Here is a 20,713-nt window from a genome sequence, read left to right as displayed (position 1 = left end):
TTAACTCTGAGGTCACCTTCTCTTATCACACGAACTAAACCATTCATTCATGCACCCTCCCCTCACCACCTCTTCTGTTACATTTTCTTCCAAGCACTTGGGATGATCTGAAATCCTATGCTTGTGTATCGCTTGCTTGTTTATCGTTCCCTATAGGAGCGAGCACTTTGTCTACTCACTGCCTGGAACAGTGCCTGCCCTGTAGCTGGTGGTCAAGACATATCTACTGCATAAGTGAATCCAGAAGTTATTTGTCCAGCAACTTTATCCATCCATAGCGTCCCTTGTCGCTCAGCTGGTAAAGAATCCACCTGCAATGTGGGAGACCTGGATTTGAACCCCAGGTTGGGAAGATCCCCTGGAGAAGGGAAAGGCTACCCACTCCAGTATTCTGGCCTGGAGAATTCCATGGACTGTATGGTCTACGGGGTCATAAAGAGTCAGATAGGACTGAGAGACTCACTTTCACTTTCAGTGTGACTGCAACAGTCTCATCTCTGAACACACAAAATTCAGAGGAGGAAAAAAATCCTCTTTGAAACTTGCAAGATTTTCTGTCAGATAAGCCACTCAACCCTTCACATAGTCTTTTTACTTTGACTTTACGCAATTAACAAACGTGCCTTACAATTGAACAAGTTCGCTGTCTAGTTTCCTGCCTCTGGTGGATCAAAAGAAGTATAACAGAGGTGCTGTGCAGTGCTTAGTCGCTCAGTCATGCCCAGCTCTTTGTGACGCCACGGACTGTAGCCCACCCAGCCCTTCTGTCCATGGGGATTCTCCAGGCAAGAAACCTGGAGTGGATTTCCATGCCCTCCTCCAGGAGATCTTCCCAACCCAGGGGTCGAACCCAGGTCTCCCACATTGCAGGCGGATTCTTTACCATCTGAGCCATCAGGGAAGCCCAAGAATACTGGAGTGGGTAGCCTAACCCTTATCCAAGAGATCTTCCCGACCCAAGAATCAAACCGGGGTCACCTGCACTGCAGGCAGATTCTTTACCAGCTGAGCTATCAGGGAAGCCCTATATTAGAGGTAGACGCTAACAGCACCAAGAAGGGATAGGCCAGCATGGAAGAAACTGAAACACTACCAAAAAGCAAAAAGAACTCAGCCAGCGGATCTGGGGCATCATGTATAGAAGAAATGATCTCACAGATCTGCAGTTGCCAGCAAGCAATACTGCTGTCACAGTGACTGCCCAAGTTATCAAGGAAATTAATTATGTTGTACACACATACATGTGTCTCAGCAAACAGGAAATGTTAAGTGATCCTCAGAAAAATTTCTGTCCAAGGTGCTATTTTAAAGGCCAAGCAAAATCCGGTTTTCTAAGAGAACTGATTTCTGTGAACACGTTAGAGAACCTCTTCCTCCCGCCTCCCTCCCCTATCCCTTCCCACAGTTATAACTGTGCGGCTAACCACGTCTCTTTTAATTTGAGCAGCTAGAAAGTCACATGGCCAAACGTGACTTTCAAACATGGCTCTCTCTCTGCCATTGTGGCATGTTCTTTTGGGTTTTTTCCTGATCTCGACCTGATCTTTTCTTCATCTTGCCACTTACTTATATTTTCCTGGAACCGATTCTTTATCACTAATTTACCTTCACCAACAGTTTCATTTTGTGCTCTCTAATTGTGGAAGTGAAAGTGATGGTCACTCAGTCGTGTCTGACTCTTTTTGATCCCATGGACTGTAGCGATCCAGGCTCCTCTGCCCATGGGATTCTCCAGGCAAGAATACTGGATTGGGTTGCCGTGCCCTTCTCCAGGGGATATTTCAGACCCAGAGATCGAATCTGGGTCTCCTTCATTGCAGGCAGATTCTTCACCATGCTCTGGTTGTCGGGCACTGTAAATCCTTTACGGACAAAGATTAAGTGAGATCTCTCTGCTTACAGCATGGGATGGATGGGGTGACGTTTTAATTGTTACTTTGTCATACAGTCAGATTGAGAACTCAGTGAAGGGTAACCAAGCTCCCTGCAGAAAAAATGGAATTTTCAAATGACAGAACAGGGTAAGTGCTTGAATAGGGCCCTGGGGCTTTTTAGCTCATAATCTGCTGGAACTGGTAATTGAAAGGTTAATGCAAAATCACACATCCTGAAAATTGAAAGTTAGATTCCGAAAAGTTAAAATCGACTAAAAAATAATCACAGGAAATGTGCACAACACGAAGGGCAGTCAGAAAGGAGCCACAGCTGCTGATTCCTTTGGAACCAAGGGAAGTGGCCTTCCTCGCCAGGCAGGACTCGGCGCCCTGGGGTGGGGACCCTGGGGAGTGGGGGCTCTTCAGATACAGTTCAGCTCAAGGAGCCATATTTCTCCCCACTGTCGTTGCATCTCAGATCCTGTGGGCATCCAGGAGTTGCTGCAATGTTGAATCACACACGGGACCTGAAGGGCTAAGGAACCCTGCTAACCTCACCTAAGGAGGTTTCACCTAAGGACTTAGGTTTGTGTAAATCTCGTAGCATCTTACAATCTCTAAAAACCTACAAGGAGGACTTCTCTGGTGGTCCAGTGGTTAAGAAGCTGCCTGCCCATACTGGGGACACGGGTTCAGTCTCCTGTCCAGGAAGATCCCACATGCCACGGAGCAACTAAGCTTGCAAGCCACAGCTACTGAGCCTGCACAGCAGGAGCCTTGCTCCACCAGTGAAGAGGCCACCTCCCTGAGACCCAGCGCAGCCATGAACTACGCAATTGTGTACATAAAGTACACAATTCGTTAAAAAAAATCTTTGGATTAAAAAAAAAAATCCAAAGGGAAAGGAAAAAAAGGGGGAAAAAAAAGCCTTTGAAAGAGAAAATTTCCCATATTATACCCAGTAGCATATGTTTATAGGTTTATAAATAGGTTTATCAAGTTATAAATCTATTTATAAGCCACATCAGGCAGTAATCTGAATCTAATATATTGCTTGTTCAGGGATTCTTTTGCTTCCCAAGTGGCACAGTGGTAAAGAACCCACCTGCCAAGGCAGGATCTCCTGCAGGAGACGCAGGTTTGATCCCTGGGTTGGGAAGATCCCCTGGAGGAGGTCATGGCAACCCAGTCCAGTGTTCTTGCCTAGAGAATTCCACGGGCAGAGAAGCCTGGCGGGCTACAGTCCATGGGGTCGAAAAAAGTTGGACACGACTGACCAACTAACACTTTCACTTCACACTTTCACTTCAGGGATTCTTTTTAAAAATCTCTCTAAAAGCTATAAGAACTGGCCTCCCTAAAATCTGAGAGGGCTCAAGGAGGACATCTATACAAAGCAGTGACTGTAAGTTGTAGGTGAGACTCCCTGAGTGTCTTTGTCACCTACTGCGGTGGCTGGCCACAGCGGCCCCCTTCCCTGCAGGTCTGTTTCTAGGACCTTCCCTCCCGCAGGTCTACGGGACTATAACAGGCTTGGGCTCTCAGAAGACCTGGCCTCACCATGGGAGCTGCCTCGGCCCCTGCCCCCACAGAGCAGGCTGGGTGGGCACCAACCCCAACCTGCACTGGACTGAGAAGCCTCCTCACAGGGGGACAGGGAGGCAGGCCCGAGGACCCCAGTCTTTAACAAGAAAAGACATATACCTGGGAATGGGGGGCGACCGTGTTTCTCCCCGGGGAGTAGGGAGGAGAGGAAGCAGACGTGCAGAAGGAGGAAGAGCCAGTCAGAGAAGAGGGCAGGGAGGGCACAGGGCAGCGAGAGGGATGAAAAGACACCCGGACCCTCTGGAGCTCTCGGGCGGGGGAGTCTGAGGCCCAGCTGCACCTCGCCCGCCAGACATTTGCAGGCAAGGATGCTTCCGCTCATGAATTCCCCTCTCGGGGGTGAAGTGGCCTTGAGGGTTTCTATCACACACAACCAAGGATCCTAGCTAATCCCCAAGCAATAGAGCACTTCTGTTCAAGGGTACAGTGAGGCAACAGCTGGAACGGATTCCAACTGGCTGAGTAAAGACCAGCCTCTTTGTCGTTCTGGGTCTCAATTTTGGGATCCATTTCCAGTATTCCCTTTGCTGAGTAATCGCCTCATGGGACTAAAAACACCAAACAATCCCTTTCAGCAAATGTATTTCCGTTAAACGTGGGAGGAAAACAAAACACAACTTCTGCTTCCCTGGGGGCTCAGATGGTAAAGCGTCTGCCTGCAACGCAGGAGACCCAGGTTCTATCCACGGGTCGGGAAGATCCCCTGGAGAAGGAAATGGCAACCCGCTCTAGTACTCTTGCCCAGAAAATTCCATGGATGGAGGAGCCTGGTGGGCTACAGTCCATGGGGTCACAAAGAGTTGGACACAACTGAGTAACTTCACTTTGATTAAAAAAAAAAAAAAAAAACTCAATTTAATATTTTCTCCAAATACTCTCAGGCCAAACCTAATACTTGATGAGTGCTCCCAATATTTTATTAAAAAATTTTAACACTTGAGATTGGAAAACAGGATATATATTGGCGTACAATGTTTTAAAATGTGTTTTTAGCTCCTCTTTATCCTCTGGATACTGGAGAGGCATCTAATTTTACCAACAAAGGAATTTCCCAACAGTAGGGACTTTTAAACACAATAGACTTATAGAGATGTGTCCTTAAAACCTGTACTTTGGTGGATTCTTTCACAAACACAAGTGCAAATGGATTGGCAAGAATTTAGAATCCTGAGCTAGAGAGTAGGAAACTAGAGTCTGATCTCTTCGAGTTTCAGGAATTTAGACCCAGACTGAAGAGAACACCTTTACTTAGCTAATGTGAGCCAGACCCTGGGTCCCAGCTCCCACTGCAAATCTTCCCTCCACGTCTTGGGGGGAACCACGTCACATGGTCCACATGCTCTCTGCCCTCTTCTCCCATCAAAGTGCAGAAGAGGGTGTGGCTCCATGAGAAGGGCCCCACACACTGACCACAGGCCCTCTGTGCGAACGTCAGAGGGAGGGGTAAGGAGAGAAAAAGAGTGAGAGGAGGTTGTCATGGGAACGCGGAGGCAAACCACAAGATGAAACAGAGCTGAAACCCCTTCTGCTATCTCAGGCTTTGTTTATCTAAGTAAGAAATCAAGACATCTATGTCAACAGCGATGCAGGGTAAAATAGACTAAAGATAAGCTTTTGATTCCAATCAGTGCAGTCTACTAAACACTAAAATCCCCCTTTAAAAGGGACCCCACTGCACATTTATCTACATCGCTGTTCAAATTACTATATGGCATTTGTGTAAGCTCTCTCTTTGTTCTAGCTTCTTTTAAAAAAATTCTAAATTGCTCACCAAGAATGATGACTATAAAGACAGGATTATCTAGAATTTTATCATTCTGTGCACAGAACAGTTTCTAAACTCACAACAGGCCAGAAAAGTCAAACAGGCTTGAGGAATTAAACATTAACTCCAGATGAGATCAATGACTCCTCCTGGGGGTGAGGTATACCTGGGGGTCAGTATTCAACTTCAGAAGGGAGTTTCATTCCACTTGCATCCGGTCAGAGAAAGAAACACTAGTCTTTAGGGGAGAGGAGGCAATCAACCGTGGCCCAAAATTTTGCAGGGGATTTGTGTTAATGCCCAAAGAAGGCGCTGACTCTATCACTGGGTGCTAACCCTGCTCCCAGGGTTCATTCATTCAGCTGATTGTGAACCTCGGATCCTGTAGAGAGCGACCCAGGCCCTGGCTGAAACTCCACATCGCCCAAGAAGTGCAAGTCCACTGCATGTAGCTTCCCTACCATGAAGCCCTTTGACAAAATAATCTTTAGAGACAAGATGAAATTAGATTAGTTTCATCCTTTTACTTCATTCCCTTTCTGGATCTGACGATTCATACTTATCCTAGAAGGTCAGAGCTGGAAAGGCCTCAGGGGTCAGATGGGGTAGCCTCGCTTTGCTTAGTGAGTTGTCAGGGCGCTTAGCTAGTTGGTTGGCAGAACCAGAGCTCCATTTCACTCCCCAAATCTCAGTGCCAGGGACTTTTGCTCTAAATAATAACTCTCGAAGTGAACCACAGTTACCAGTCAACAGCACTGAGTTGGCAAGTAGTGAAACGTTGCTCCTGGGGAAATACAGGGCCTAGGTTTCTGTGAGCCTCTGATCACAACATTGTCACCAATTTAAATAAATAAATAAATAAATAATAACTCTCGATCAAGAATGTAATATACTTCGCAGACATATTTCAGACCCTGGTTTTATTTCAAGGCAAGACACAGAGGGTTAAAGCTATTCTTTCCGGCCTGCTGTGTATAAATAGAGCCCCTCCCCCTTGCCCTCAGCACCTCAGCGAATGACTGTCCCCCGTTCCCCAGGCCCTGACCCCCAGCCCCGGGGGAGACCCTGTCCGTCCTGCTCACCCTCACCCTCCCTTCTGAACCCCGAACACTCCTAGCGGCTGACGAGGAAAACTCAAAAAGCTGATTGTTTTTGAGAGGGGAGAGGAAGAGAAAGAGGAAAACCAAAATAAAGAGGTGAATTTCCTGGAAAATTTAAAGCTACAGATGGGGTTTGTAAGCATGGGGTTTGACATTTGGGGACAGATTTTTAATATTACTTACTACTAATTTTCTAATGTCATCTACACACCAAAAGTCATTGTTATCTCAAAGCATAAAATAGGTAAGATAGGAACTTAGTAAAACACAACAACAGCATGGAAAATCCCCAAAATGATTGTAGAGAAAGTTTTTTCCCCTTTTCATTCGAATTGTGTCTGTTTTCTACATCTTTATATGGTTAGCCCCAGACTCGAGTCACATGTCGGCAAGGCCAGGTCACTAGACCTGAGGATCCTGAGACCCCTTCCCCCAGGCCGCTTCCCCCAAGCCCCAGGAGTGAGTCCAGACCCCCCAGTCCCAGGGGCTGTGGGCTGTCTGCCAAGGAAGGCAAGGAGAGCGGGGCTCCAACTTTCGCAGGGACCCCAGGAACGCTGTCTCCATCACTGCTGTGTCCTGGCCTTGGGTCACTGACCATGCTCAAGCCTGTGTCTCCTCATCCACGAAGTGGGCACAGTGATAAAGTACAACCTAAGGGTTGTGAGGTTCTGATCAGAGGGGACCATGTTCTGGAAGCCCTCCGTGGGGCACAGAGCACTGTAGTCGTTTTTACTGAAGCCCAGTCATGGTTTGAATGGAGAACTAAGTGATCTGGGTGCCGCACCCAGTCCTCGTGACAGTTGAAAAGATGTAAGTCAGCAGGGGTGGGAGGATGGGAGTCCCTCACTCTGGACTCCATTTGTTTCAACAATGAAAGAATGCTTCCTAAGTCACTTCAGTCGTGTCCGACTCTCTGCAGCCCTATGGACGATAGTGTGCCAGGCTCCTCTGTCCATGGGATTCCCCAGGCAAGAATACTGGAGTGGGTTGCCATGCCCTCCTCCAGGGATCTTCCCAATCTAGGGATCGAACCCGCATCTGTTATGTTTCCGGCATTGGCAGGCGGGTTCTGTATCACTCGTGCCACCAGGGAAGAACAGACTTGGCTATTTAGAGCGCAGTGAAGAAAGCTGACACTTAGGATCTAGACTTGTCTGCTTGATACCAGGACCTCCATCCTACGATACACATGTAGGAAAAGATTTTTGCTTCCATATAAGCAACATTTCACTTTAAGAAATGTAGTAAACCTTTTTTTTTTTGACTATGTCACACAACATACAGGAATCTTAGTTCCCCAATGGGGGATCGAACCCATGTCCCCTGCACTGGTAGCACAGAGTCCTAACCACGGAACCACCAGGGAATTTCCAATAAAGAGAGTAATTGGTCACATTTCTATGCATGTATCAAGTGAAAGGCCTCTCAACTGATGGTTCACAAGAAATCTGCTGCCACTTTGCTGTGACTCGAACAGCTAAATTCCAACGCATTCGGACTGGGCAGTGCTCAGGCACTAATCTGTCAGACCCAAGGGTGTGTTCACGTGCCCAGGGCCGGGCAGGTGGAAACCTCGCTTTGTTGACTCTTCCCTTCTCTAACACCCAAGACCAGGCAGAGTCACTTGGCTGGTAACAGCCCCAAGCATCTGAAGGATTTGTGGTTCTGAAGGCTGACTTCCGGGCTTCCATGGTGGTTCAGATGATAAATAATCTGCCTGTAATGCGGGAGATCCAGGTATGATCCCTGGGTCGGGAAGATCCCCTGGAGGAGGAAATGGCAACCCACTCCAGTATTCGGGCCTGGAGAATCCCATGGACAGAGGAGCCTTTCGGGCTACACATGGGGTAGTCCATGGGGTTGCACAGAGTGGGACACGATTGAGCGACTCACACTTCACGTCTTCCCTGGGGCAGAGAGCATCACACCACGTGACCGGCTTGGTCGAGGCTAAGTTTAGCCCCGCTTTGTCCCCTGACCCTGGAGTCCCTCACTGACCCCTCTGACTCCACGCTTCCCGGTCCTACCTGGCCCCACGGACTCTGCTTCCCTTTTCTCCCCTAAGACAGGGCGACCGAGAGACCCTTGCTGGCCCCATAGCAACTGCCGGGCAGGTGGGTCCACAGTGTTTTCTGATGGGAAAACTGAGAGCTCTGGTGGTTTGCTCAAGGTTAGGACTTGAACCTGGGGTTTCCACGTTTTTAGCCAGGAATCTTGCCATTCTTGCTTTAGACGGACCAGATGTCTGCGGGCCCATTAGCACACGTGGCTAAGTGGGGCAGATGAGGCAGAACCCGACCCATCTGGACCAGCTCCCTCAGTGCCTCGCCCAAGAGAACTGGCAACAGCTCTGCGGCTTTCTTACACTCAGAAGATGGAGGAGAAAGGAGGGGAGGAGGAGTTCTGAAGTCATCAGAGTGGCCTCCAAGTACACAAACAACTCCCTGTGACCCCGGATTCAGAGCCTGGGCTGACACAGGGGCATGTCATTCCTCTTAAATCCCTGTAGGAAATGCATGATACGGAACTAGAGTGGAATGTAAACCGTTTCCTAAGCATGCTAGCATCTCTCCTCTTCCAAGAGTTTCGCTCCAAGGAGAACTTGAGCTCATCCCCTCTCCCTGATTTTCCACCATGACTCTACCGGCTGCCTGTTAAGAGGAAAGGGGAAAGGAGGAGCCCCTGAAGCCCACGGGAGAGAGACCGGGGCCCCAGATGAACGCCAAGTCTTGAGGGAGGTTCCCTCCTGATGGGACTTTCATCCATTTCTCTGGTGACTTCCCCAGGAGCCCCCTCCACGGGGACCATCCACACTCCAACAAGAGGGCCTCTCCTCCACCCCATTCCCACCACCCCTTCCCCCGACACTCTTCACCCTCACCCTCACTGCCTGTACGTATGCAAAGTATAGCAAGTCATCCATGCTGTCAGGAAAGGAAGCGCAAAAGCATGCCCTTCAGTTCTGTCCACCCATTCTGGGATCGGAACTCCTGAGCTGGGTGGAGCCGGGAAGATGGGCTCAGACACCAGCTTGGTGAGGAGGCTGAGTGGAGATGCAGAGAATAAAATGCTAATAGCAAAGAGGAGGCCTGGTCAGGACTGGAGCTGGCAGAGATGCTGGAAACCACCTGGGCTACCCTTTCCTCCCAGTGGGAAGGAAAGCGGGGGCTGGAGGCTGACGCCCAGGGCGAACATCCACCTGCCGGCAGGGATGGAAGGTGGTCCAGTAGGTACAGAGGGCGCTGGGCACCTGCACCATCCCCCACCCCCCAACCACCACCCTGAAGCCTCCCCAAGGCTCCATGCCCATTGTGGGGAATAGGTTTTACTTCTGTCTTTTCCACTTCGGAAGGACGAGGAGTATTTTTGCCTAGCCACTTCCCAATTCCTTCATCTGAAGTTGGGGATAGGAGCCTGCATTTTTCAGGAGGTTATGCAGCTAAGTGGATATAGGCAAAAACGCCCAGGATAAGGCTGGCACGGACCAGGGCTCAACAAGTGTCTGTGCGCTTTCGGTTCCCCATAAAGGTTGCACATCCCTACCCAACTCTCCTGCTCTTATCCCTGGCAGAATCTTGGGAAGCGCTATTCACTCTCCCCTTCCACACAATAAGCTGCTGGTGCAGGCGGAGCAAATGGGAAGGGGCCAGGCGCGCACAGCGAAGAGGAGACCCCAGCGCGCGCACAGAGAACAGGAGACCCCAGCGCGAGGAGCTGGGGGCCCTGTGGAACATCGGCCGCCTCGTCCACTCTTGTCTTCTCTGGGAACAGCGCGGGTCTCAGGGATTCAGCCGCACACACTTTCTTACCTTGAGAGGCAGGGCGGCAGGCGGGGCGGCGCAGCTCCTGCTGGTCTGGAGGGGCGCACGGTGCCTGCAGAGCCTGGCGCGGCTGGCCCGCGCGGGGGTGCCCGCGCCCTGAGTGCTCCGCGGGCGCGCGGGGCTGCGGGCCGGCGCCTCGGCTCCGCCCCGGGACCCCGGGCTCTGAGCGCCGTCGGCAGCCTGGGCCTGCGGAAGGGAGCACCCTGAGGCGTCCCGAGCCTGCGGGCCGGGACGGGCAGGACCGTCCGGCCAGGGAGTCCAGCCCGCCGAGGGGCTGCGGCCGCCGTCGCCCATGCCGGGAGCCGGACTAGGGGGTCTGCATGGCCGGGGCTGCCGCCGTCCACGCGCGCCGGAGGCGGGGGCCGGGGAGCGCCTGCGACCGGGGGGTCCGCGAGCGCGCCCCCTCCGCGCATCCAGGGCCCGGGTTTTCTCTTCTCCCTGCGCGGGAGCCGAGCAACAGGGGGCAGCTGGCGCCGCGGTCCCACGGCCCGGCCTCGGCGAGGGAGGGCCTGCCCGGGGAGGGGGCCCGAAGGCCCCGCCCGCCGAGGAGCCGGCCCCGGGACCCGGGAAAGGGCGGCCCTCCTCCGGGCCCCCCGCGGCCGCGGTCCGGGCTGGAGCCGGGGCGGGGCGCACGCGCGCAGGGGGCGCCCGCAGCTGCACGAAGAGGAAGGATGTTTTCGTCTGCTGGTGCCGCTCGGCCATGGCCTCCGGGGGGCTCGGCTGGGTCCCGCCGGGCCGGCTTCAGATCTCCAGGGATGCGAAGGTCGGCAGCGGTGGGCGGGCGTGACCTGGCCTCATGGCTCCGCGACGGCCTGACCCTGAGGAAGCAAAGGACACACCTTCAGCCCCGGGGGTCTTCAGAGAGTGGGGAGGGAGCTGACCCAGCCGCGGGTCTGGGCTCTGCACTCAGTTCTCAGCATCGCAGGAACAGACCGGGCTGCGGGGAGCCCGACTGGCAGGGTAGGTGGGGACTGGGCTGCCCTCTGCCTGGGGGGTCTGAGGAGTTCTGTCCTGTGATCCGGCCCCCTCCCCGTGTTTAAAATCAAGACACTGAAGTTACTGCTTTCCTTGTCTATCCTAACCTCCATATTAGCGACACCTCTTGCTTGACGTCTGACCCTGGGGCCGGTGTGATGGAAAGTTCAACCTCCAGGACACTTAGAACCTCACTTTCTTTTTTTTTTTTTAATTTTATTTTATTTTTAAACTTTACGTAATTGTATTAGTTTTGCCAAACATCAAAATGAATCCATCACAGGTATACATGTGCTCCCCATCAATCCACCTCTCTTGCATCGGTGACGCACAGTTGTAAACAACTTTGATGTCTTCATCAAGTTCCTCTTTAAATCCCGTGCTTTTTCAGGAATTCCCCGGGGTAGCCCCAGAGTGCCACAGCAAAATACTAGGCATCCGTTCAGTTGAGTCGGTCAGTTGTGTCCGACTCTTTGCGACCCCATGAATCGCAGCACGCCAGGCCTCCCTGTCCAACACCAACTCCCAGAGTTCACTCAAACTCAAGTCCATCGAGTTAGCGATGCCATCCAGCCATCTCATCCTCTGTCCTCCCCTTTTCCTCCTGCCCCCAATCCCTCCTAGCATCAAAGTCTTTTCCAATGAGTCAACTCTTCGCATGAGGTGGCCAAAGTACTGGAGTTTCAGCTTTAGCATCATTCCTTCCAAAGAAATCCCAGGGCTGATCTCCTTCAGAGTGGACTGGTTGGATCTCCTTGCAGTCCAAGGGACTCCCAGGAGTCTTCTCCAACACCACAGTTCAAAAGCACCAATTCTTCGGCACTCAGCCTTCTTCACAGTCCAACTCTCACATCCATACATGACCACAGGAAAAACCATAGCCTTGACTAGACGGACCTTTGTTGGCAAAGTAACGTCTCTGCTTTTGAATATGCTATCTAGGTTGGTCATAACTTTCCTTCCAAGGAGTAACCGTCTTTTAATTTCATGGCTGCAGTCACCATCTGCAGTGATTTTGGAGCCCAGAAAAATAAAGTCTGACACTGTTTCCACTGTTTCCCCATCTATTTCCCATGAAGTGATGGGACCACATGCCGTGATCTTCGTTTTCTGAATGGTGAGCTTTAAGCCAACTTTTTCACTCTCCACTTTCACTTTCATCAAGAGGCTTTTTAGTTCCTCTTCACTTTCTGCCATAAGGGTGGTGTCATCTGCATATCTGAGCTTATTGATATTTCTCCTGGCAGTCTTGATTCCAGCTTGTGTTTCTTCCAGTCCAGTGTTTCTCATGATGTACTCTGCATATAAGTTAAATAAGCAGGGTGACAATATACAGCCTTGACGTACTCCTTTGCCTATTTGGAACCAGTCTGTTGTTCCATGTCTAGTTCTAACTGTTGCTTCCTGACCTGCATACAGATTTCTCAAGAGGCAGGTCAGGTGGTCCGTATACACATACAAATAGTTAAAATAAAGATGAAAAAGAGAAAATAAAAGAGAAGTTAAAAAAAAGAGAAAAAGATGAAATAAGAAAATCTATCCAGGTGACAAATAAGTCAGGAGAGTTGTTAAATTATTTTTTAAAATTAGTTTTCCTACACTCTGAGAACAATAGGAAATCACCTGAAAATTCATCCAGTAATTCAGATTAAGAGGGTTACTACAGGGAGGTCTGGCGTGCTACAGTCCATGGGGTCACAGAGTCGGACACGACTGAGCAACTGAACTGAACAGGCTCAGTATCCCTTACAAAGGAAAGGCACTCTGGCCTTGACCCTGGGAAGAGGACTGCAGTGGGTGGAAAAGATATTTTTTTTTATCAGTTTGAGCTTGACTGGAAGGGAATTAGGAAGCCATCCTCCGAGACAAACTGGCAGGGGCCTGGAGAGCTGGTAGTGGCCAGGCCTGAGCCACAGCCCCCTGACCCTCGGCCTGACATCACATGGGCGGCATGCCTGCAGTGGCCAGGGGCCCCCGCCCTGGCTGACCACCACTGCCTGGGCAAGGCTGCTTGGAAACTCTCAGAGGAGGTGGTGGGGTGTTCGTTCTCCTCCTTAAACGTCTTTGCACAGCTTTTCCTCCCAAGTTTATGGAGGCTTCTCCTTGTTTCCAGACAAGTTGACAAATGACTCAGTCTACATGTGCCCAGAGCTGTCTGGGCCAGGCTGTGGACTCTGTAGCCCCTTTATAACAGACACTGTGACAGAGAGAATTTCAGCCAAAGATGCATCCGGTTCCATGGCTTCATAGCAAATAGATGGGGAAACAATGGAAACAGTGACAGACTCTTTTCTTGGGCTCCAAAATCACTGCAGATGGTGACTGCAGCCATGAAATTAAGATGCTTGCTCCTTAGAAGAAGCTCTATGACCAACCTAGACAGCTTATTAAAAAGCAGAAATTTGCCAACAAAGGTCCAGCTAATCAAAGCTATGGTTTTTCCAATCGTCATGTATGGATGTGAGAACTGAATCATAAAGAAAGCTGAGCACTGAAGAACTGATGCTTTTGAACTGTGGTGTTGGAGAAGACTCTTGAGAGTCCCTTGGACTGCAAGGAGATCCAACCAGTCCCTCCTAAAGGAAATCAGTCCTGAATATTCATTGGAAGAACTGATGGTGAAGCAGAAACTCCAATGCTTTGGCCACCTGATGTGAAGAACTGACTCATTTGAAAAGACCCTAATGCTGGGAAAGATCGAGGGCAGGAGGAGAAGGGGACACAGAGGATGAGATGGTTGGATGGCATCACCGACTCCACAGACATGAGTTTGAGTAAACTCTTGGAGTTGGTGATGGACAGGGGAGCCTGGTGTGCTGCAGTCCATGGGGTCGCAGAGTCAGACACGACTGAGTGACTGAACTGACTGAAACAAATTGCAAGGCTGCCACTGGGCAAATGACAAGAGAGCTGAGGGTCTACCTGAGGACACATATAAGACACCTCCTTAGTACTGGGGGTCCTCTAGGGAGCTGGGGTTGTGTGAGAAATAGGGGCTGGTGCCAGAAAAACACGGGTGTCTGCTCTGATGTAAAATAGCACAGGGACTGAGAACATGAGCTTTGGTGCCAGGCAGACACTTCTCTGAGTTGGTGGTGTGGCTGTATGACCTTAAGCAAGTCACTTAACCTCTCTGATAATGTGTCCTCTTCTCTAAGATAAGTTAACAATACCCACTTCATAGAGTTGTTGAGAGGATTTAGTGGAAGTATCTGTCAACACCTTATTTAGCATACTATCTTGCATGGAAACGTTCCTTGATAAATGCTAGGAACTCTTAGAATTTATACACACACACTTTTGAGGTCTAAAAAAAAACCAGGTTGACCCAATGGAACAATTTGAGCTGTTGCATATCTTTTTCTAACCTACAATGGCAATCACATACACATTTGTATGCTTCCTATCGGATGGGTAAGAACTGAAGAAGTCACTGGGATGAGGGAAGAGTCAGCAGCGAATCTGGGGTCTGGAGTCCTGATGTGGTCATTTACTAGGTATGACTCACAGCAAGTTTCTGACCCTCAGTGGACTTCAGTTCAGTTCAGTTCAGTCGCTCAGTCGTGTCCGACTCTTTGCGACCCCATGAATCGCAGCACGCCAGGCCTCCCTGTCCATCACCAACTCCCTGAGAAAAATTAATTTCTGCCCTTCCTGCATTACAAAATTGTTTTTCAGGTCATGTGGGATTATCTATGTAAATGTACTCTGTAAACACAAAATTAATACTTATTAAGTCTTTAAGTCAGGATGTGCTGTGCTTAATTGCTCAGTTGTATCCGACTCTTTTCGACCCCATCAATGTCAACCTGCTTGTTATAATACAGTAGCATGAATAACAACTCTAAACCATTGTCTCTGATTTCTGTGAAAACTCAGGACTTTTGTCTGTAAGGATTCTAAGTTGACTTCATATTTCTCTACCACCACTGACCTTCAAGGTTCATAAGGTGTGAATGCAAATAACGGACAGTTTAAACTGTACTCTGTTTCTGCTAATGATCTCTTCTCGTCACCTGTAAACAGAAAGGAGAAGATTCTAGAACCTTAGCGCAGGCAGAGAGGGGAGTGGGCACTGGGGAAAGACGTCAGGGCATCTCTGGCTCCAATCTCGTGACGGCCTTGTGGAGTAGGCAGCTGAGCCCCCTTCCGGAGATGCAGAAAGAGACAGGAGAGGTGGGGGGACTTGCTGAGAGCAAGTTTGGGGCTCAGGAGCAGCAGGAGGTGCCACCTGAGCCCGGGTCCCTGCTTTGCCCTCTAGACCAGTGGTCAGTGCACACAGCGGATCCAGCCCGTCTGCTTCTCTCTCCAGACCTGGGCTCCTGGAGAGACGCTCTGCCCATGTGTGCTGCCTTTGCCAACCAGAGTCAGAGTGGAACCGAGCAAAGCTCTGTGGGGTCCCCAAGTACAAAGGCCCCTCCATGACACCTGCCTCTTGTTTGAAGATCTCAAGTCTCCTAGATTTCCCTGAGTCATTAGAGAGCAGGCTCAAGCAGCTAACAAGGGCTTCCCAGGTGGCGCCAGGGGTGAAGCACCTACCTGCCAACACAGGAAATGCAAAAGACACACGTTCAATGCCTGGGTTGGGAAGATCCCCTGGAGGATGGCATGGCAACCCACTCCGGTGTTCTTGCCTGGCGAGTCCCATGGACAGAGGAGCCTGGCAGGCTATGGTCCATAAGGTTGCAAAAAGCTGGACATGACTGAAGTGACTTAGTACACACGCAAGTGACTAATGATGAGGACAACTGAGTCACAGGCCTGTTGCACACCCCTGAGCTGTTTTACACATACTGTAACTGCCGCCGAAAGGAAAAAGCTGGCTGCATGATGACCAGACTACACCTGTGACACCTGCTGCTCCGTCTTGAACAGCACTGAGTCTGTGACCAGCAGAGCTCCAAGAACTGGCCTCAACAGAATGGGATTAACACTGTCGCTCGTGATCATCTATATTTTTGTGGGCATCAAAGTAATTGTAGCTTGCTCTGCTCATATACATAAGCAGGCCACTAAAATTGTCAGCAAAGAGATGCCACAGACCCATGTCAAAATCTTCCACTCTAAGACCCCAATACCCTTTCTCAGCACGAAAAAGTTACAGAAGATGCACCTTTGTCCCTAATCCTTTTGAAATGAAATAATATCTAACAGGGGGATTTGTAAGCAGCTTTTGCAGGAACCTGCCCTCAGCAGGAAACCCCCTTTCTTGTCATTTCAGCAAAGCTTCATTGTAGCTAACTTTCAACCAGGTGCCCCCAAGCTCTGCTCATCTCCAATCCAAGCACACTTTCCAGATCTTCTGATCACACAATACTTTGCCTAACTTGTTGGTTCTTTCTGAGATCGAAGAAGTAGAAATGAAGAATAAGTAATTAGCAGGTGGCCAGGTCTCTTGCCTAGCTTCTGTGAACAAGATGGTGTCTAAGGAAAATCAGAAGAAGTGGACAAGCCTGTACGTGGTGTGGGATGGTGACAAAGCTGACCCCCCATCTCAATGATTAACTGAGATCATGCCCCCCTTTTCCCCTTTAAAAACTGTCATGGCTGAGCAGAATCTTCAGAGTTGGTCTCGGGACATGAGTCCACCTTCTCCCCAGGTTGCTGGCTTTTCTGATTAAAGCATTTTCCCCTTCTACCAGCAACTGCCTCTCGCTGGGTTTTGATTTTTGAGCTGTGAGCCGCCAGACGGGAAGCAATGCCGGGAATCTGCACCAAGCCTTCCTGCTCGGGCCACACAAATAAGCCTTCGGGACTTTCCAGGACATTCTGTCTACTGGTTAGAAACGCATCTGCACTGTCATAGCTTGGTTCCCTCCATTACTGTAAAGACGTTTGCCTAAAAGTGGGCTTGATGGTGGTGACAGTGAGGGTTATCATTTATGGAATGTCTCTTATATGTCTGACATGGCCAAGGGCAATTTATATATGCGACTTCACATCCTCAGAATAAGGCAAATATTAGACTCTGTCTCAAAGACAGGGACATGAAATCTGCAGAAGTTAAACGACTTTCCCAAAGCAACACAGCAGGGGTGGACCTGGGTCTTTCAGGCCCATGCCCGTTTCAAGATGCCACACTGCTTCCAACTAATGTATTTAGAGGACAGCATTATCTTCCACGTTACAGACAAAGACAAGATTTGGAGAGGTAAAAAAAGAAAACTTTTCTCGTCTCCTCCCTGAGTTCCAGGACACACGGTCCCCTCAACTCCTCCATCCCTTACTTCCTCCAAACCCTCTCCTCTGTGACTATTTTTCCTCTGTTCCAGAAGCAAGCCAAGCTCAGTTTTTTTTTACCCCCAGGAGATGACACCATGTCAGCGTCCCCTTGTGATGACTATTTATGGAGGAACCAGATGGGACACTTGGGAAATGCTCCGATTAGAAAGAGTCTTTCATTCCAGCCTGCTTCTGTTTCCTTTACTGCCTTGCCACCAGGCCCCAGACACACATGGGGGTGTGTGTTCTGTGCAGTTCTTTGTATGTTAAGTTGCTGTATGTCTACACTGGCATCTGATCACACAGGCTGATGCTTTTGAAGTAAAGGAAAAAATTCATGAACAGATCAGAGCCCTGGCTTGAGAAACTTGATTGCTGTGTCCTGTGTCGAGCCCAGACAGCCATCTCCTCCTTTGTAGTCCTGAGGCTCTTCCTGCCATGGAGTGCTGGGCTGTTAGAGGGGGGCATTGCAGGGGGCAGGGCCACTCCCCCGAGGTGCTGGGCTGCGTGGAAGGGGAGGTGAGGGGGAGGAGTGGGTTTGGGGTCTGTGTTCGCTGGGGCCCGGGTCAGAGCCGGAGGCTGGACAGACTTCACCCGGTCTCTCTGATGGTCCCTCAGGAAGGCCGTGCTCACTGGGAGCAGCCTTCACAGAAGCTTGATCCTCGGAGCAGGGGTGGAGTCAAGTGCACATTTTGTAAGATCCTGTCGATCCTGGGGCCGCGGGTGCCCAGTGCCTCCCGTGTGCTCTCCTGTTTACCCCTGGGGATGCAGAGCTCAGGCCCAGGGAGACGGGTCACCTTGTCTGCTGTTGCTGACCAGAGGCAAAATCGGTCCTCAGCCCTTCAGTTCTAACTGCACACAGGGCCCCAAGGGCACCGGTGCCTCCCAGACACACCCAGGCTGCACTCCCAGCCACACCATCGCATCCTGGCAGTGCCCACCTCGTCCCAATCTGCTGACCGTGTACCAGCACCCTGCCCTGTCTTCCAAGCCCCCAGGTCTGCACACTGATGACGTGTGGTCACCGGTGTCTCCAATATCACGTCGGCACCACAGCAGCGGTTTGCCTGCACCATCCTTGCTTTTCCAGAATTCCCTCCCACTGCTTCCCTGTGGGGTCCCCTCAGGCAGGACAAGCTCCCCAAGCCCACCCTGCAAAGCCTCCCCTGGACCCTGGCCGGCACCTATGCAAACCGGTCACCTCCTGGAGTCCCAGCTAGATCCCTCCCTCTCTCTGACATCCTGGCCAGACACTGTGGCTGTCAGTAACCCTCCCCTTTCTAGCGCTTTCGGCCAATTACATACATTCTGACGCCAGTGGTGGAATTTAGAAAGAAAAAGACAGAAAGACATTTTCAAGAGGCTTTAGAAAATAATTTCTTTTTTCTAACTCCTGACACAGTCTCCAAAGTCATTCAAAAAATTTTAATGTTGCAACTCTTCTCTCATAAGTAAAATAGTAGGCTCAATTGTAAACTCAGATCAGAACTACGTATTGGTCATTTTTTAATGGCCACAGGCTGTCAAATGTATTGAGATGCTACCAAAATATGACTAATTCAGCAGTGATTCTGGAAAGCTGTGTGTCTGCTATATTTGCACAGTGAGGCACCATTTACTTAGAAGTGAAGGTTTTCTCAGGTTTTAAAAGGAACAATTACATCCGTATGATGAGCACCCTCTTTTTACCCTCCAGTAATGGCCCTGCAAGACGGCTTTGAAGGGAAAACACTGATCTTCTACGCCCTCACTCCTTTTCGAAAGGGTAGGATGATGCAGAAGTCAAGGACCAGGGACTGGATCAGTGTTAAAAAGAACCTCTGTTCCACAAAGATAGCATGTGATCAGTTAAGACTCAGGGAGGAGAAGTCTAGAATCTAGTGAGGCCGGGTAATACTGGGGATGCCTACTTATCCAGAACAGATTCCCTGCCTCTGTTTCGGGATTTCCCAGCTTCTGCTATACTTCTTGATGAGAGCTTCCGGCTGAAGGAATGCCCCCACCCTCACTGGAGACAGGCCTCGGCTCTGGCTTGGAGAGAGCGATGACAGGAAGAGGCCATGTACTGGGCCACTGCGCTCGCCGCACTCCTTACCAGGAGCACGGATGTGAGGGTTTAACTCCTGCATGTAAAAATTTTAAATGATTTATATTTTTAGATTTTTACCTTCAGAACATTGCTGAACCTATTTTACTGTAGGGTGTTACTAAATAAATACCGTGTTAGGACCACGGAGGAGAACTTGAATCCTGATGCTTTAAGGTAATAAGACAGATGGATTGAACAACTGCTGTGTCTAACATCAGTGGCACCTACGTCAATGCCAGGAAGTGGCGTAAGTTCCCTGTTTTAACAAATGCTACTGCACATCTGTCTCCTGCGTGCCAGGGACCACAGAGGTAAGTCTGCACCGACCATGCCCACAGTAGCTTAGACCCAGTGGGGCACGAGCTACACAAGCAAGTAAGCAGCCTTAGAGGCAGAGAAGCCGAACGGCCCCAGGGCTCAAGGGAAGGGACTTCAAAGCAGGCAGATCAGTGGAAGATGGCCTTTATGGACTGAATGCTTGCGTCTCTCCCAGATTCACGTGGGAACCTAGGCCCAGTGGCATGGTGTTTGCAGGTGGGGCATTTGGGAGGTAATCAGGTCATGAGGGTGGAGCCCCTTTGGTGGGATTAGTGTTCTCACGAGAAGAGGTCAGAGGGCAGCTCACACTCTTCCTGCCACATGAGGACATACCCAGGAAGCGGGCTCTCTCCAGACACCAAGCTGGCCGCACCTTGAGCTTGTTTCCCAGCCTCCAGAGCTCTGAGAAATACATATCTATTGTTGATAAGCCACTCAGCTTATAGCATTTGGTGACAGAAGCCTGAGTGGAGATGAATGGGATGTTACTACAACAAATACCTGAAAATGTGGAAGCAGCTTTGAGGCTGGGCAATAAAGGAACTTTTAAAGGCGATTCTGGTAAGAGTTCAAAAGGGAAAGGAGGCCTGTAGAGAGAGCTTCCATCTCCTCTGTTGTTGCTGTCCAGTCACTAAGTCGTGTCCGAGTCCGCGACCCCATGAACTGCAGCACACCAGGCCTCCCTGTCCATCACTATCTCCCGGAGTTGGGAGATATTGCTCAAACTCGTGTCCATTGAGTCGGTGATGCCATCCAACAATCTCATCCTCTGTTGCCCCCTTCTCCTCCTGTATGTGCTTCTGAATATGCTGTCTAGGTTTGTCATAGATTTTCTCCCAAGGAGCAAATGTCTTTTAATTTCATTACCATCATTGTCCACAGTGATTTTGGAGCCCAAGAAAATGAAATCTACCTCCATTTCCGTGTTTTCCCCTTCTATTTGC

General features: G+C 50.2%; 1 protein-coding gene across 12 annotated transcripts in view; it reads right to left on the bottom strand.

Moving 5' to 3' along the window:
• The window catches only part of PSD3 (pleckstrin and Sec7 domain containing 3), a 607,319-nt gene that overhangs the window by 484,200 nt on the left and 102,406 nt on the right, over window positions 1-20,713 (bottom strand). For 11 of the 12 annotated variants that reach the window (XR_015156255.1, XR_015156254.1, XR_015156256.1 and 8 more), the window contains exon 3: window positions 10,154-10,983. Coding sequence is in view for 6 of the 12 variants with exons in the window: in XM_086380548.1 (XP_086236674.1) it covers window positions 10,154-10,867 (714 nt within the window). In the remaining 6 variants the exon portion in view is untranslated. Of the gene's footprint in view, window positions 1-10,153; window positions 10,984-20,713 lie in introns of those variants that run through there. The other variant, XM_086380554.1, reaches the window with a different exon arrangement.

This window comes from Bos grunniens, chromosome 27 (genome assembly GCF_055505025.1).
Source record: "Bos grunniens cultivar Pamir isolate PY7600 chromosome 27, Bosgru_T2T1.0, whole genome shotgun sequence".
Lineage (NCBI taxonomy): Eukaryota > Metazoa > Chordata > Mammalia > Artiodactyla > Bovidae > Bos > Bos grunniens.
This window is presented reverse-complemented; position numbering and strand designations above follow the sequence as displayed.